General features: G+C 36.4%; 1 protein-coding gene across 1 annotated transcript in view; it reads right to left on the reverse strand.

Annotated features, from left to right (window-relative positions):
- Positions 1-18,266, reverse strand: part of LOC306881451 (cadherin-18-like) — a 54,358-nt gene extending 36,092 nt beyond the window's left edge. The window contains exons 1-2 of the mRNA XM_079435559.1: positions 18,104-18,266; positions 11,057-11,539 (exon numbers count right to left, since the gene is read on the reverse strand). Of these exons, the coding sequence (XP_079291685.1) occupies positions 11,057-11,287 (231 nt within the window). The 5' untranslated portion in view covers positions 11,288-11,539; positions 18,104-18,266. The remainder of the gene's footprint in view (positions 1-11,056; positions 11,540-18,103) is intronic.
- Positions 18,267-19,991: the final 1,725 nt, after the last annotated feature.

Raw genomic sequence — 19,991 nt, forward strand, 5'->3', positions numbered from 1 at the left:
ATCCAGGCCAAAGGAGCCCCAACTAAATATTGAGTGTTGTACATGCTCATACTTTTTCATGTTCATACTTTTCAGTTGGCCAACATTTCTAAAACTTTTTTTTTTTTTTTTTTTTTTGCATTGGTCTTAATTGATATTCTAATTTTCTGAGATACTGAATTTGGGACTTTCATTAGTTGTCAGTTATAATCATCAAAATTAAAGGAAATAAACATTTGAAATATATCAGTCTGTGTGTAATGAATTAATTAATATACAAGTTTCACTTTTTGAATGGTATTACTGAAATAAATCAACTTTTTCATGATATTCTAATTTTATGACCAGCACCTGTACATGTGTTCAAAATGTAATGGAAATATGTGACCCTGGACTACAAAACCAGTCACAGGTATATTAGTAGCAATAACCAACAATATATTGTATAGGTCAAAATTATTGATTTTTCGTTTATGCTAAAACTCATTAGGATATTAAATAACAGTCATGTTCCATGAAGATATTTTGTAAATTTCCTACTGTAAATATATCAAAACTTAATTTTTGTTTAATATTATGCATTGCAAAAATTTTCTCAATATTTAAATTTTTTTGCACCCTCAGATTTTCAGATAGTTATATTTCAGCCAAATATTGTCCTATCCTAACAAACCATACATCAATTGAAAGCTTATTTATTTCATTATTTATATTAGCTATCAGATGATGTATAAATCTCAATTTCAAAAAATTGACCCTTATGACTGGTTTTATGGTCCAGGGTCACATATATGATTACTTTTTACTTGTTGGTTAAATCACACGCCATTTTAGAGACATTAAAAACCAAGAGACATTTGAAACCAAAACATTTTCAAAATCTAAGAATATGTTCAAAGATGATTTTTCCTTTTCTTTAGCATGGACACTCTTGTATGTAATTGACCCACATGTTTACAGAGATGCATCATGAAGGATAGCTTCTGTTCATGTCAGCTTTCAGTGTAAAATCAATGAAACCATCTGTGACACATACTTCATTAGCAACACATATGCCATGCTCATGCAATTACAGCGACACAAACTACAGAACAATATGCATAGAAAACAGCAGAAAACTTCAACTAGGGATGTACAGGAAGCTGGATGTGACCATCACCTGAAACTGAGAAACACCGCTATTTTCAGCCCACTTATCCAACAATAAATGCTGCCATTTCAGTTGCTAATCATCCCTAATGTGGCGTTGAAAAAAATGGCAATGAGTCTGAATCAAAAAGAAAAGAAATCAGAGCAGCAGGAATTTGCAGAGCAAATGTAATGCAAATGCCCTTGGTGTAAAAAAAAAATTAGATTTAAAATAAAACATTACTTGGCATGTTGCTGGGTTGCTATTCAAGCAGCTTTCTTTTTTCCCCATTGTGTTCCCATAATTCTTGGCAGCCTGTGTAATCCCACCACAGTGAGCAATTAGTCAGAATGACGTTCACCTTCCAAACCTTTTCCCCCTGGCTAAGAGGGACATTCACCTTCACAGATATCTTATGGCAGGCGGGCCTGAAACAACACTATTTCTGGGGCCATTGCATTACCCACAAAACTTTGAATATAAGCCTGGTCACAGCTGCAATGCAGCAGGACACATACAGTATAAACCATACCAAAACTATGCTCTAATCCACACAGTTAAGCCAGAGACCCAAACCCAAACCAGCGCCACTGTTTAAGGATGCTCATATCCGCCTCTTTCATCCTGCTGTGTATCCTCATGTTCACCTACTGCATCCAGCAGTATGAAAGATTGAAGAATCCTCCTACATTGTACTTCAAAAAAGAGTGACCCTTGTTTTGAACTTGCCTCAGATATTTATGGAAGCACCATTCAATACATCAGGTTTCCCTAAGAGATGGATAGAATATTTTAATCATGCATTTATCTATCACTAAAGAACTCCTTAAACCGAGGATAAATGAAGTAAATATTTTTTAGGAAATGCCCTAATGTTGTTCATTGATCATAATTATTCACACATAAAACACACAACTTTCACAACTAAACTGGCTCTATTTACTATTTGCCTAGTCCTAGGGCCTGTACCATGATGGTGGCTAAACAAACTCAGGGTTACAGGATTAGTTTTGAGTTGACAAAACCAAACCAGTTCAATCCGGCTTTGTTGGTACCATGAAGCTGATCATCAACTTTCTCTGTCAACTCAGGCTTGATCCTGAGTTAATGGAGCTCGTGCACATGAAAGTGTGACATCAGTAATGAGCAGCCAATCACATGCCTTGAAACTGGGATTCACTTCTCGTGAGAGAGTCAGTGCGAATTCACTACCAAAGATTAAAAGATTGAACAATATGAAGAATTTAAACACATTTACACAGCAAAATGAAACAATCGATCCATTAAAGAGGAAAACTTATCTTACCATATAAGTGCAAGTAAAATTTGTAAAGTTTATAATATTTATAGATATAACAACACTTAAAAATTTAAACTCATATGTAGTCATATTTACAGCTATTGATTCTAAAACGTATTTATATTGCATATTATCTATGTTTATATTAATTTAAAATAAAAGCTTAATAATTACTATTAAATTAAACTGTCTTGTGTAATGGATTAAGGGTATACTAATTATATAAATAATAAAAAATAATCATGTCTAAAAATCACATGATTTTATCTTTAAAAATGTTTTATGTAGCGTCCTTTAATTTGGAGTAAGAGAAACTGGAGGAGTGGCTTTATTGCGTCAGAGATGTGTCACTTTGCTTGAAGCTGATTGGTCAAATTTCAGATTGAGATCTCCAAACCAGAACATAACCTGCCCCGGAGCAGGTTAGCCGTGCAGCGTAAGATACCATGGCAACGAACACCGATTAAAGCCGAGCTACTTTCATAGTACCTAAAACCCAGGGTTGGCGGAAACTAAGCTGAAACATAGCTGGCTAGCCACCTAATCCGGCTTCATGGTACAGGCCCCTAGTCTTATTGTTAATGATTTGTTCATGTTACTCCTAGGGGGAAAAAAAGAAAGTTTGCTTTTGCGATCTAAAATCGAAAATTGTAATCTTTCTTTCTGCTGATGTGACTTAGGCCAAGCAGGCTATTTGTTAGTCAAGCAAATCACTTGTCAAATCGCTGTTTAGCATCAATTTAGCATGCATATTCTAGATAAATAACCTGTGTAACTTGGAAATATTTTGCCTAAATAAAGTAAAATGGGCTAACACATAAGTAAATAAATTCATGAATTTAAATAAATAAATAAAGGACATTGTATATATATATATATATATATATATATATATATATATATATATATATATATATATATATATATATATATATATATATATATATATATATATATTATTTAAATACAGTTATTATTATAAAGGAAAACAAATAGTTAAAAAAACATTATAAAAAAATAAATAAAAATGTAACCTTAACTTTAAAGGTGAAGATGTAGAAATTCATAAGAAGGATATGAAATGAAATGTTTAAAATAGGACATTGTGTTAAAAATTCAACAAACATGTTTAGAATGCTCACTGGCATTAAAAATGATTTTAAGATTCAACATCCTGAGTGAAAAAAGTCACATAAAACAACAAGAAAGAAGAGAAGGAAGATGAGTGGGAGATAGAATGCATTGACTCGTCCAGCAGAAGGTGTGATGCTGTTCCCCTGCACAACATTACCACTCAAATGAGATGAAAAAAGGCTTTGAGAAACCCGCCAGACAGATATAGACTCAAATCTGAAAGCAGCCAGCCTAGAAAATACAAATGCATCAAATGCGATTAATAGGATTATGAATGAAAGCAAACACTTGATCACAATGGAAACTCACTAACCATTTGAAACAAACTGGGTGTGTTGCACATCTTGCATTCTAAGCAGTCTGATCCTGCTCGGAATACATTCTCCTAATAAATTATTATGGTGACCACTGAGTGTTTGCACACCTTGTCAAACATACATACTCACACCCACAATCGTATGCGTCACTCAGAGCTCTAAGACGTTTTATTATGGTGCAAAAGTGATGCATTAAGATCCATTAGAGCACCTATTATGGGACAGAAGCCTTTTAATGTATGCATGCTTGGAGGTAACACTACTGAATCTTGCAGCATGAACATTTCAGTGCTTTAAAGCCACCAGGAAATCAAAACTGACAATTCTTATTGATTTATAGAATATTGCAGTGTTTATACATATATATATATGTATAAACACAGACATGTGCTTACCCTCCTCCATCCCCAACTCCCCCTTATGCAGATACATGATCACTTTACTGCTTGTCCACAGAGATATATCATATGTCCAGCTCATTGCTAAACTGTCCATTTTATTCACAGTACCGTATTACTCTACTTGGAATATACAACTGTTGCATATAAAATATCTGGCAAGTGATTAGGCTTCGGGGGGGGGGGGAACGTGGGGGAAAACAAAATCCAAACCTACATGACCCTGTGTGAAAACGTGTTTCCTCTCGTTAATCCAAACTGTTTCTAAAGCATCTGTAACATAATAATAATAATAATAATAATAGTAATGTTTAAATTATGTTAATGTTTTAATAATTATTGTTAATAATATTATTAATATTGTTTTTTTTTTTTAAATTTTGCAGCCTTTCCTCGCCTTGTGGACTCTAATGTATGACCTGAAATAAGAAGTCTCATTTATAATGCTCATCGTTGTGATATCTGTTCAAAAATCCATGTGTTGCTATTCCCATGCCAGCCCAAGGTCTGCACCCGTGGCCGCTGAGATATGTGGCATTGCTTAATTGATAGCGCAAAGGTGATGGTCACGGTCCTGTTTGTGCTTAATGGCTCAATGACTCGCTTTGCTGAACAACCGGTTTGCCAGAACACATCTTGATGATCCCCAAGACTTTTGGGAAAATACTCTGTGGACTGATGAGACAAAAGTTGAACTTTTTGGAAGGTCCCATTACATCTGGCATAAAAGTAACACAGCATTTCAGAAAAAGAACATCATACCAGCAGTAAAATATGGTGGTGGTAATGTGATGGTCTGGGGCTGTTTTGCTGCTTCAGGACCTGGAAGACTTGCTGTGATAAATGGAACCATGATTTCAGCTGTCTACCAAAAAATCCTGAAGGACAATGTCCGGCCATCTGTTCGTGACCTCAAGCTGAAGCGAACTTGGGTTCTTCAGCAGGACAATGATCCAAAACACACCAGCAAATCCACCTCTGAATGGCTGAAGAAAAACAAAATGAAGACTTTGGAGTGGTCTAGTCAAAGTCCTGACCTGAATCCTATTTAGATTCTGTGGCATGACCTTAAAAAGGCGGTTCATGCTCGAAAACCCTCCAATGTGGCTGAATTACAACAATTCTGCCAAGATGAGTGTGCCAAAATTCCTCCACAGCGCTGTAACAGACTCATTGCAAGTTATCGCAAACGCTTGATTGCAGTTGTTGCTGCTAAGGGTGGCCCAACCAGTTATTAGGTTTAGGGGCAAGCACTTTTTCACACAGGGCCATGTGGGTTTGGATTTTGTTTTCCCTTCATAATAAAAAACTTCATTAAAAAAATGCATGTTGTGTTTACTTGTGTTATTTTTGCTTAATATTTAAATTAGTTTGATGATCTGAAACATTAAAGTGTGACAAACATGCAAAAAAATAAATAAATCAGGAAGGGAGCCAACACTTTTTCACACCACTGTATCTAAATAAGTGATTAATCCATGCGCATCATTATTTTCATAAAATTAATGTGCCCTCATAATCTTTAACCAAAATAAACTCCCCTCCCTTTTCCCGTTTGAGAAACTGTTTCACTCGGTTATATGTACCGTGTGAGCGGCCTATACAGAGCTACGTCATTCTGACAGGAATCTCAGAACAGTCTGATTTGAGAAAGGGGATTTTAAAATAGGGATTTAAAAAAAAAAACACTGGGTGGATTTGTATCATTATAGGATAGATGTGTACACACATTTCCAACACATGTTTATGTTCAAACATCTTGTAAAATAAATTTTGCATCCGTTGACCCCTTTATGTTAATGTGTGAACATATAAATGAGACTTTGAAGAAACAATGCCCTATATTGTCAAAACAAGCCCCTCATTAGAGGCGTCTTGCTTCGACCGACCTCATTCTGACAGTCTTTTTAATATTCATAAGAATGTCTGCATCAAGAATGCACTAAAAGAACATATACGGAAAACATTTCTCTCTGCAGACATGACCATAATGCAGGGTTTGCGGTTACTGCTGCCGCAGACCTGAGAGCACAGGTTGCCTTGTGCAGGGGCTTGATAAACTGCCCACGTTACAAGAAGGAAAGGACTGATTAAATCAGGGCTCAGCCTTCGCCGCTAACCGCAAATTAAAGCCGGCGTGCTGATGGAAAGGTCAATTTTACACTGCACCAAGAGCCCTTCATGTCAGAATAAGGAAGCGTGCATGGGCGGCACTGAGTTTGGTAATTTGCCATTAGTGAGAAGGAGGTGAGCGGTTTAATGTAATCCTCAATCTTAAAAGCTGCAGTGACAGATATTCATCAGCCGGACAGACTCCAATAGAACTGCAGCAAACTGATCTCTATCTGTCTTCCTCTACTCCAAAGTTTACGTTACTGTAGACCCTCTCTAGTTATCACACGCTCACACTAATGTGTGCTACCAGTCTGCTGGTAAAGAGATAAAAAGAGAAAGAGACCTTCCAACGTGCCAGCAACTTGCTAGCTCTCGATTACAAATTTCAAAGCTTTAAGCTGTTTGTGTGCGAATGCATCTCTTTCTGGAAGTGTTTGTGTGTGTGTGCTTTTCCACATGAAAAGGTAGAATATTTACCATAGCAATAATCTACAGTACGAAGAACAAATTGCATCTGCTAGGCAAAAATACACTAAACAAATATTTTCCGTTTTTTTTTTTTTTTTTCTCCAAACTGAAGAAGCGCTCAAGTACGCGCTGGCAACATTTTCACGTTATTAATTTGATATAAAAGAGAAGCGTGAATAAATTAAAGAGCAGCTGAATTGAACCTCATGAGACTGTTGTGTCTCTCGCTCAGCCAGAACCTTCGTCTGCTATTGTGTAGATTGTGTAACCAATGGATACCACTGATGTATCAATTCTCCGTCAAGAATCATACAATGAGCATAATGCTACTTGCCAAAAGGGGGGAAATAATTTAATATATAAGAGTTTAATTTCATTTGGAAATGTTTTTATTTTTATTTTATTTTGCAAATCATGATACAGTGTTTTGCTGAAGAGTTCAGTGGTGAAAAATGCCTTCCGGTACTTGGTTAGTCAGCTTTAGTTAACAATTGTTTTGAAAACATTTAAAAACATATTTTATATTTAACCCCCTTGTTGAGCACCCTTGATTGAAAATTTGGTCTGCTACAGTTAGACAGATGTCACTTTGCATGTAACCATCAACTGCATGGTTATTTTCATAGACTACAATCATATGCCACTTTAGTAGGAAAAATTGTCAAAAATTATTAAATGCAATGTGATGAAATACTGATTGAATTGTGAAAAGACAAAAACAGTAATTACAATAAAAACCATGCCAACTTATTTTTTTTTTAATTAGAATGAATAAATAAATTTAACACCTTGAAAATGAGGCAAACATTTATTGACCTAGTAAAAACATTATGAATTAAATCATTAGGGAACCTTAAAACTCATACATTAGTCATGTGCATTTTGTATTTTACCATGAATTATTCTAAAACATGATGACCAAACAGCAAAAATATTGCTAGTTTCCAAAGCTCTGCAGGTGTTGAATTGTTTTTCAGCCAACACATTTCAGGATAATTTCTTTCTAACTAAATATCCTCTCTGTATGCTCCATTTCTAACCCACAAAACTTGGTCCCACTAAAATTTATCATCTGCTTTTATAAAGTCACATAGTTTATGTTCCTATCACTAGCTATTTGAGGACAGGCAGGATTTTAGTAGAACAGGTCTGTCTGGCCCCAACACCTCTTTTTGTCTGACCACTGAAGTGGAGAGAAGAAAAGATGGTGGTCTGGAGGGACCAGGCAGGAGAAGGTGTGAGAAGAAGAAGAAAAAAAAAAAACAGTGGAGAGGAGTGTGGGAGGCTACTGAGAGCTTCAACCCATTTCTGTCACTGCAGTTTAAGAAGGCCTGAGAGAAAATATTCAGCTGATTCAAATATTTTACAGACAGGTCACACCACAGCAGCACAAAATTAAGTGGCACCCATGTGAGCAGAACAAGGGCACTGTTTGGCTTCATGTTTTGCAGTTCAATACAAGTAAGAATGTTGTCACACTGAGTTTCCTTTCTTTTCGATGTTAGTCAAAAGTCTCCCAGACAGGATCTAACCAGGTCTGCTCTGTTCCAACAAGAGCTCCATTAAATTGAATCCACTGACTTTTAAAGACTAAGTTTAAAAAGAGTACATATAGTGTGACTAGTCTAATCCAATTCATGATTTAATGACTTGTATGAGTCAGTTTTTCCACAGATAATCAAAATTGTCCAGTTCTTCTCAAAATCAAAATCAATGCAGATTGATCAGTGTAGTCCAATTACAGAACAAATTAATCGGGTCTTCTCAGCGATTCAATGATCCTATTAGCCCATTAACAGAAAGACGGACTCCTATGAGTCAGTTAATTTCAGTGAATCAAAATCATGCAGTGCAGCTGGGGTGGTCCGACTCCTCAAAGACTAACACTTATGAGTCTGTTCTTGACAGTGAATCAAAACCAATACAGCACAACCAGTGTACTGCAATTACAGAACAAATGATTCTAATGAATCAGTTCTTCTCCGTGAATCAAAACCATACAGCTCAACCAGTAGTCCAATTACAGAAAGAATGACTGAAAAAAAATACCTCTTATAAGCCAGCTCTTCTCTGTGAATCAAAGTGATACAGCTTGACCAGCATAGTCCAAGTACATGACAACAACCTCTGTTGGATATTGTAGTGAATCAAAACCATAATGCAACCAGTATTCTAGTTAAAGAAAGAATGACTCCTATTAGTCAAAATGATACAGCAGGACCATTATATTCAGACTCATGAACTAATAACTTCTATAAGTTTGTTCTTGTCAGTGAATCAAAATCATACAGCACAACCAGTGTAGACCAAAAAATGGCTCTAATGAATCGGTACTTCTAAGGGAATCAAAACCATACAACACGACTGATGTAGTCCAATTCCCAAAAGACTGACTTTTATGAGCCAACTTCTTTTTAGTGAATAAAAAACATACAGCCCAATTGGTGCAGTCAAACTCCCAAAAGAATAAGTCCAATGAACTAGCTTTTCTCAGTGTATCAAAATCATAGGCTACAACTATACCATTGTACAAAACAAATGACTCTCGAGTTGAATCTGTTCTTGTCAGTGAATCAAAATCATACAGCACAACCAGTGTAGTCCAATTACAGAACAAATGACTCTAATGAATCGGTACTTCTAAGTGAATCAAAACCATGCAGCATGTCTGATGTAGTCCAGTTCTCCTAATAATGACTTTTATGAGCCAGTTCTTTTTCGTGAACAAAAATCATTCACAGCATAACTGGTGCAATCAAACTCCCTAAATAATAATCCCCAATGAGCCAGCTTTTCTCAGTGGATCAAAATTAGACAGCTAGACCAGTGTAGGCCAAATACAGAACAAATGACTCTCGAGTTGAATCTGTTTTGTCAGTGAATCAAAACCAAATAATGCAACCAGGAGTCTGACTATAAAAAAAGACTCCCATGAATCAGTTCTTCTCAGTGAATCAAAATCATACAGTGTAACCAGTGTGATCAGACTCCCAAACAAATGACTCTTAGGAACTGTTTTTTTTTTTTTTTTGAGTGAATCAGAATCATACAGCCTGATTGGATTAATTGGATTATTGAATGAATGACTCTTATGAACGAATAGGCCTAAATTGTATCCTTGCCTAATTTTAACTTTCAGCTAAAGAAAGATATTTCATATTTTGCCAGTAGTATTTTGAATGAAAATAAGTATTATTACTCTCTGAAATACATTACCACATTTTGTTTCTTTAATATTTTTGTACATAGCTAAGGCCAATTACTGAACTGTATTAATGTTATGACTAAAATAATGTAAATTCAACAGTTGTAAATGTACCTGTTATTGACATTTCAATTGGGAAATAAAATTTTATTTTTATTTCTAAAAAGTACTAAAATAATGACAAATGGAACTGTTATACAACTGGAATCATTTTTCTTGCCTAGCACACATGAACAAACATGTATTTACACTTCAAGTGGGCAGATCTGAAGCAAACCTGTCCAATGGTGCTGAGGAAACATGACATACACACTTGGCTCAGTTCCTGAGGGATGTAGGTGTAGGCAATTGATGGCTGCTCAGCCATTTCTTCATAAACTCTGCTATCTTCACGTTAACCTTCACCTCACTGAGCCAATGTCAAAAGCTGTCAGTGTCACCCTGTATTATTCCAACCCATGAAACACTGTGGTTTCATCTGAGCCGACAGATCTGGCCAGTCTTCACACAACCGAATGGGCAAAATAATTGATTGTACTGCTGTTGACGTTTATAAGCCACAGAGGGATCTCTGAAATTTTTCCAGAGTCCCAAAATATAAGGTACTCCATGATCATCATAAGAATGTGTTACCTTTTGTACGAAGACAATTAAATAAACAAAGGCACAAAAAAGGGCCTCTGGATCCTTATGTTTGTCTGTAGTGGACCGTCAAAATAATTACACTCTTATTAGCAGGATGGATTTAACGGGTCAGCCTTTAATTTGCAAGTCAAATCAATTTTCTGACAAAAACATGCTGTTCGGAGAAACATGGACATTGTTTCTTATTCATCACCTGCACTATTTACTTGCTTCCAAGAAAATATGATTACAAGAACACACTGACATCAGAGATTTGGAGAAACCATTCGCTCAACAAACCATACAAAACACAACAGCTCAGTTTGTTTCAGATAATCACCTGATTACCACACCTGCACACAGATTGAAACAAAAAAGGGCTCTTACCTTCCCCACATACTGGGCATCCGGCCCAATGTGCTCTTCCAAAACGAAAAACTGATTCCAGATCCAGCCTCGCTTGGGCCGGTTATGTGAGTCCTTGTTGCCGTCGGGCAGTTTGGTCTGGTTGTGGGTGAACGTGGGGCTGGGCGGCGAAGGGGTCCCATAGCTCCTCTGGAGCACACATAGGCACAGCAGCAGAGGGGACAGACAGGCAGGGCTGCTGGCTGCTCTCATGTTAAAGAGTCGCAACGTTTGAACTGCCGCTCTCGCTCACCCAGAGGTCTCTCTCTTGCGGTGGGCGGCTCTAGATGCCGATCGGATCAGTTCGCAGGGCTTGGCTGACGGCCATGGTTTAAAATCCTGTTGTCGCTGGGACCCGTCGGGCGACACTCACATTGTGGGCCGAGAGCGAGACGTGTTGATTCGTTGGGGAGCCGGTGTCCACTGGAGACTCACTGGAGGCGATGGCAGATATCCACGAAACATCTGTGTGAAGGAAAGAGGACAAACTGTACTTTCATGGGGGCAAAATGAAATGCAGCCAGCGATTACATTTTAATTCCACTGAAAAATTGGGATTAGCTGTTGCCCGTGATGATCTAAGATATGAAAATTGGCCTAAAAGCCCATCGCGATCTTGCTGTTTGCCGTTCGGCGAAACATTTAATACATTTTTGATGGAACAGCTGTTCCAGTATAATAGCAGGGATCATGTCTGCTGGTGCAAGGGACGTGTAATGAGAGCTCCAGCATGGCGAGTCTATTCAATTGGCTGAACGGCATTCCGGGGATCAATGCATGTCCCTGGTTACTTCAGAAAAGAAGCTGATAGCTCTCGACGACTCTGCCTCCCTGTCAATTCAGATTTGTCACTTGTTGACTAGAAACTCCCTCATACTCTTCATTCCTCGATGGCGTGAGGGTTACTGACATGGACAAGTTAAATACCTAATGCTTTAGGGTTAGTCTTCCTCAAAAGTAATGGAAATTGTGATGTCGGAATTCTAAAAAAAGCAGAGAACAAATAAACAAAATGCTGCAGGGTGGGCATTTCCTGTCACCTTAGCTACATCTGAACATTTAATTTCCAAGATGTGTTTGAAATAGTCACAGTAATGCTGAAGCCATGTCCCACGGGTCTAACATTATATGACCAGAATAAATATTTCATGGTGCAACACAAACAGACAGTGAGATATCTGAAAGACTCACTTTTGTTTGTAAGAGAAGATTGCATGAGTGGCATGTGAATGCAACTTTAATCTCTCAAGAACCTCACGCTGTTTTTTGTTTGTTTGGGATTTTTTTTTATATAAATTTTGCATAGAGTGTGTCTGAAGGCAATATTCAGCATTTCAAGAGCTGCATTTGTTATGTGTATTCATTAGTGCACATAGGTTGATAATTCAGTAGCCAAAATAGAATCCAAATTAATCTAAGACACTGCGATATGAGTCTGAATGCATTTCATTAAAAGTGCGTGTTATATAATCTTAATGAAAGAGCCACTGATATAATAAATGGCGGGATCATTTTAAACCACTAACACAATAGAAAAGGTTTTCTAACTAATCTCTTCTCTAATATTGTTCTAGCTTTACTAAGAGAGAGTCAAATAAAGTGAAGTGAAGTGACACGAATCCGACTCTCTAACCATTAGGCCACGACTGCCCCCAGCAGTCGTGGCCTAAAACAGTTAGGTTTAACAGTTAGCTGTTGGTTCTTCAAATCTGAAGAGGGAGTCTATGCATTCATTTACAAGGCAAAACATTCAAAAGCAATTGCTGCAAACCTTACTGTTTAGCTAACTGTATTATTATACAAACCAGAACAAGAGTCTGGTTAAATTTATTTTATAATGACGTGTTACTGTGGAACCTGTGGTGCATATCAGAAAACAATTTCACAATTGCCATGACATGTTGAATACTTATTTCTAAGAGCAAAATATTTCAAAAAATTTTTCATTGTCTGTCTTATTCATGCATTGCACACAAAAGTATTTTTCAATTGCTTTCTTTGTCTTGCTGGCAACAAATGGCCTACTCTTGAGCTATTTATGAATATTACTTTATGGAAATTAATTAACTTAATTTTGAGACTGGGTGAAGAATAATAATTGAGAATTTAAATGAGAAGTTATTCTTTCAGCTAACAATAGCATATGACAGTTCAACTGATCTTGTGACTGGAATGATTTTATGATATGACATGAAAGATGAAATAAAAAAAAAAACAGAATGAGTGCGCATAAAGATGAAAAAAAAAAACACATTCTATAGTGTTAGCATCCCATTGGTTGACAATCATTTAAACATTCATCGCGCTATACATTCAGTTTGCTGACAATTCTGGAATTTCGGTCAACTACAAGCTTATTTCACTGCTTATAAAACATACAATATGCTTTGAATAATCATCAATATCTAGCCTATAAATACACTACTTTAGTGACAAGACAAAGGGATGTAGTTGTTGTGAGAACAGCATTGACATCAGCAATGGTTGTACCCTCCACCATGTTTAAAGTTTATGACCCACCCAACTCGGAAACTCTGGTATCAAAATTACTTCCAAATTTCCCAGTTGTAAATATGTCTTGAGAGGCCATTCACATACAATTTCCGAATAGTAAACTCGTATTCACGATCATTCCGATAGCACTTGAAGGCAGCATTAGTGTCCCAAATTCAATGACCAGGCTACTTTGTGAGACTATGTATCTCACATAAGTGCCACCATTATAATCTTTCATAAACCAAGTAAAAGAAACATTACATTCTGTATGTTTCAATGTTTCATTCTTCAATGAATCGACTAAGTAAATGATTCAAAGACTCTTATTTCATTCCCGAATGAATTAATGGTTTTGAACAAATCGGCTAGAGAATGCTTTAATGACTCATTCATAAAGACAGGCAGTTGTTCATTTATCATATTTTGAGGCCAAAAAAGACTCACTTATTTCATTACTGAATCAATGTTTCTGAACAAATTGGTTTAGAATCACTCACATAAAGATAGTTTTTGAATGAGTCAATTAAGTCATTTCAAAGACTCACTCATCTTTTGTTCCTGAATAAATCAGTGTTTTTGAACAAATCAGTTGAATAATTTTTAAATCACTCATAAAGACTTGTTCACTTATGAGGGAATCATGAGTTTTTTTTTTTTTTTTTTTTTTTTTTTAACAAATTGATTGAGTGAACGATTCAAAATCAATGACAAGTAAGTCAAACACAGTCACTTGCCACCTACTGGTGTAACAATGTAACTTTCAAAAAGAGTACTTGGAAAAATCCCACTTAAAGACTGTCAAATTTGAGAACTGGAGCTGTAACCATTAAAATAAAATAAAATAAAAATACCCCATCAAAGTTGCTCACATTAAGAACAGTTCAGGGTTTGCATTTTGACATATAAATGATTATAAGCACATGACTCAAAATAAACATCTCTAAATACAACATCTCACATCTGTGAATCTAGATTCATCTGTGTGATGAAATGTAACTAACATGAACCTGCCTGACTGAACTCACCAGGCTTGATGCAGCTCTGAACACCAGTCTGATAAGAATTACCAGACTATTGGCCTCAGGCCACTGGACAGTGAGTTCATCACAAAGGAGTAGATTGCATTTTGAGATTTTCTTTTTTGACAAGGAACCTCAGCATGCTTGACACCTTGTATCTTGAATAGAGGAAGCTGGAGGGTAAATATTATATTGGACACTAGTGTCTAAAAATGAAGAAGTAAAACTCAGTGTACGAGTCCCAGTTTCATCATGTATGCTATTTACACAAATTAATTTCTAATTATGTAAATCATTTTTTTTATGTATTTTGTATTCCATAAAAAAATAACTATGTTAGCCTATTGTGCATTTGAAAAACATACATATTTTAAAAGGAAACAAAAACATATATGTGATAGCTTTTTAGTGGCTAAATATGAAAGAAAAATAGCAAAAATACTTTTTTTCATGCTGAATAAAAGCAGAAGCCTGAGTCTAGTTTCAAGAGTAAATTAATATGCTAGCTTCTCATTCAGAATAATGTCCATCTGCTCAATCAGAAACGCAATTTATTTACTGAGTCTTGCTGAAGATTTTTCAAGAGGAGGAGGGAGGGCAAAGCCTTTACTCGCTCTTTCAAGCTTATTGTGTTGCCTTGAAAATAAATTGCTTTTTGAGTGCATTTTGACTAATGCTGGGCGACAGCTCCTTTTCTTTCATGCTGTTCCAATGGTTTGTGTTAAAACAGACAGTTTTCAAAGTTTTCAAACGCTGAAATTGTATCTTCACAATTTGCCATCCAAAAATGCATCTGTCCACGATATTAGATGTCCAGACCAATTTTCCAAATGTGACCAGTTTTATATAATGATCAGTTTCCAAGTTTAAGCCTTTTAAAAACAATTGTATTTAATTTTTTTGTGTGGCTTTGTGCAGTAGCGTCAATTTTATGCAGAATAAAGAAAAAATCAACTCATTAGTTAAGTGAATTGAGCACAGATTCACACAAACAGTATCCATCTGGTGTTTAAGATTAAAGAATAAGCATCTTGAGCAAGAGAAAAGGGTGTTACACATGTAAACAAAACACAGTTCCAGCGATACCTGAAACCACAGCAGGCCAGGAGGCAGCGATAACTCACGTGCCCTTGTTCTGCACTTCAAGAGCAAAAGGGTCTCGACTGATCCATGCAGGTTTCTCGAGGTCTTCAAAACAAATTTGTAATACTGATTAGAATCCAGTGCAGCTAATTAGGATGCTAATTGGAATAGATTGGGGCTCGGATGGAACAGTGGCTGAGAGGCGTCTTTTCACAATCACATTTTTCGATTGTTTGTTCCTGTCGGCTCTCTACCCCACTCATTGCTTGAATTATTTTTTTTATACGTGCAAAAAGTTTATTAGTGATGGAATATTAATGTAAATTTAATCTAGGGGTCATTCTGTATTGTGAGATAAGGTTTAAGGAATATTGCAGTGTTCATTGCAAGTTAAACTCAATCGACAGCACTTACCACAAAAATGAGCTCCTTTATGCTAAAAAAGCACAAATTCGGATCACAGTGAGGAACTTACAATGGAAGTCAATAGGTAAATACTAAAATACTCTATGTTTGTCAACATTATACATTATATTAGAGTGATGTTCACTTACTAACGTTTTTCTGTGCAAAGTTATATCCAAATTCACAGTTTTACTGCTATGGCAACATATTGCCTAAAGCGCTAAAATGACAATAAAAATGATGATAACAAATTTACAGCTTAATGATACACTTGTTTTGGCCACTTTTATGAAATTATAAGTTTCACATTTCCAAAATTGGCTCCATTCACCCCCTAATAAGTGCCCACAGTAACAGATTTTTTGTCTTTTATTTAAGATCCAATCAGGACTGCAAAGTACAGAGAGTTGTGCGCTTAGCTGAGCGCATCTCAGGGTCTGCTCTCCCCTGTATGCAGGACATCTACCTCAAACGCTGCAAAAATAGAGCTGTCAAAATCATCAAGGACTCAAATCACCCTGGTAACCGTCTATTCACTTCCATCTGGTAAGTGCTTCCGTAGCCTGATGGCAAAAACTGAGAGACTTAGGAGGAGCTTCTTCCCCCAGGCCATCAGGCTCCTAAACTCTACCTCCAGGTAAATATGACTATATCAATAAGCTATTCATAATTTTTTCTACCTCATATTGCTGCTATTTAAATACCCTGTACAACTTTTTGCACATTCTTTTGCATATTCCTCTTATATTACTATTTAAGTCAACTACATACTGACCTGCACATTTATATTTATATATTTTTTATCTTTTATTTTATTTTATTTTTTCTACTTTTATTTTTCTTAATATTTGCATACTATATAATTGCACTGTCTGTATAATTGTGTATGTGACGAATAAAAAAATCTTGAATCTTGAATCTTGTAGAAAGCAAGGCACACGTCAAAATAGTTTTTTGGTACAACTGAAAATTATACCACAAGTGCTGTCGATTGATCTTAAATTGACTAAACCCAGAACATTCCTTCAATGTTAAAGTCATGCATCAGAGAAACATTCGAGACACGAAACAATAAAATTTCCCCAGTGCAGTTGATTCAGCCCACTTTATTCAATTTAATATTTTTTCCCTCTACTTCTGATATCTTATTCACTTCACAGCACTAAATTGCAGTCATTTTTATAGAACTGAAGTGGTTTTGTAACCTCAAAGCTCTCCCTGCCGTTTGCACTAAATCCAGTGGCATGAGGAGAAGGTGATGCTAAAACTGATTGCCTGCTACAGGATTAGTAATATCGGGGGAGGGACTCCAGGGATCCATTGATGTGCGTTTGTCACCTTGGCATGTCCACTGCATGGCGGCATTAGCTCAAGCACAACACTACTTCCCCCATGCATTAAATACAGGCTGATCTAATCACTTAATCATTGCCAGACAGCCCTCAGTCTCTGATTGTTAGGCATTCTCAATATACTCTGAATGCTTGAATGCTTTCCTAAGAACGATGAAGGATACATACATACATATACATACATATAGTGTATATATTATTTTATAAATAACAATGTGGAGTTTAAGTCCCCTGTAACCATTTCTTCTTTGTCATCTGAATTAAAAAAAAAAAACTAAAAAAAAAAACTAAAATATTTGTAAATAATATAAGTTAAAAGAAGAAGAAAGAAAGCTTGCAGTCCATTTTTCTCAAGGCAATCAAGAAGCACTAAACAATCAGCCACAAGGGCTTTCAACAGCTGTACTTGCTGTGCTGTTTGTTCATTGGAAAAGTGAGACAGACCTTTGAAGATTTGCATGCGGCCACAATAAAGTGCTGGAGTAATGAATGAGGCACAGATCAATGGACAGACACTGGCTTCCTTCCCTCATCCCACATGTACACTAGACCAACTCTCAGACTTTCTCTGAATGCCACCTCACCACAAGCCAGACAAACAGAGGCAGCACTCAAGCTTCAATCAGCAGATGAGTAAAGAGCAAACAAAACAAAACACACAGAGTGCCTCTTACCTTCTCAGTCTTTCCTTAAAAGATGACAAGGCTTTGGAATACAATGGAACGCTCCCAACGTTCCTCCACATTTTTTAAGTCACACAGAGAGTGTGTGCAGCAGCTCAATCCAGTCCAGAACAGAACCGCTAGAGCTCCCAAATCTGTCAGCCTGCTGCAGCTCAGGAGACGCGCTCTGATTGGCCAGCTACACACACTGTCATATCCCTACAGACACAGAGAAAGTCAGCTCTGCTTTTTTCCCTCTCACATTTCCTATCCGTTCGTTCGCTCGCTCGCTTTCTTTCTCTCGCTTTACATATCTGACTCTACCTCGCTCACTTTATCTTTTAGTCTCTTTCTCTCTCCCCCTCCATCTGCAGCCAGGAGAAGCACACATGTTCGGTGAGCAGTGCAGGCAGTGTTTGGTTTAAGGCAATAATGTAGCTCCAGAAGGAAACCTAATTAATAATATAGAGGGAGCGTGGGGGAAGCAAGAAGGATGTGAAGCCTGTGTATGCAGAGGCCCTCAAGACTGAAGGCCATTTTTCTTTTTTTTTTTCTTTTTTACCAGAAGGAAGGCTACCCTGTCAGATCGTAACATAACAGTGGGCATCAGCAACAGGGCGGTAGCTCCGTGGAAAGGTAAAATGAACATGTGATAAAACAAAGGCCTTGAGGGAAAAGAAGGAGCTTTATGTACCGCAACTTCGAGTCATCAAACTCTCAGCTTGCTCTCGGAGGCCATCCATCATTTACCTCCGGGTCTCCCCCTTTCCTTTCAGCCTCAGCTCAGGTTGATGATTTATCTTTTCGACTCCATTTATTTATTTACATTCCCTCCACCCCTTTCTCGGCACCGCTGGTGTCCTTGCAGGTGGGCTTGAGAATGACTTATGTAAAATGATACTGCACTAAGATTATGATGTTGAGTGCTGTCCTGAAAATATTCACATATTTTGATTCCAATTTTAAATTATACAATATAATATATATAAGTCCACAAATTATATATAATATAATATAATATAATATAATATAATATAATATAATCCTTTATATGAGCAGCTTTGCAGTCTGGTTGTCAAATACTTTTTTTTTGTGCTAAAACAGAACTATTATATCACCAGCTAAGCATGACATAGCTAAAGCTGTATCAGAATGATAAAACAATTAATGACCAGGTGTCAAGTTTATACTATGATGAACACAGATTTTCAACATAATTTTGAAAAAAAAAAGTGCTGAAATTTAATGGCTTGTTGCTTAGGAAACACAACACTGTTAGACTAAGTCTATTGACTTTCGTAAGTGTTATGAAGTAATAATGAAACAAAGCATATCAATTTGACAGTTCAACAGCTGACTAGCTATTAGAAACATTACTGATGGTGTTTGTGAAGACATGCATAAGACAGCAAACGAGAACTTGGATATTGAATAGACCAGATCATTGCTCAGCAAATTGTGGGAAAAAAATGATTATTCACTTGGATGAATCTTATGTCAAATTCTTAGGTGGAGTTTAAGCATGAGTGAGTGTCAATTTTGGTGATAAATGACCACATTCACTCAAAGATTTGAAATAGATTCCTTTCCTTTTTTCATATATTTATTTATTTCTGCAATAATGTAAAGAATATATAGTAAATTCCTTACATTGCTATCATTATGATCACACCATGTAATCTTTGCCTTAATCGTGTTCAATTATTTATGCTTGAGTACATGTTATTAACTAACTGATGATTTGTATTTCTCCCATATGGACATTACTTTAACAATCACTTCTGAAAAATAATTTTTAATTGCAATGTAGAAACATGCATCTCCTCTAAAGCTGATTTGAGAAAATATGTATTGTGAAAAGTCATATACAAATTAACACGAACTGGATTGAAGTGAATAC

The sequence above is a fragment of the Barbus barbus genome (assembly GCF_936440315.1).
Source record: "Barbus barbus genome assembly, chromosome: 15".
Lineage (NCBI taxonomy): Eukaryota > Metazoa > Chordata > Actinopteri > Cypriniformes > Cyprinidae > Barbus > Barbus barbus.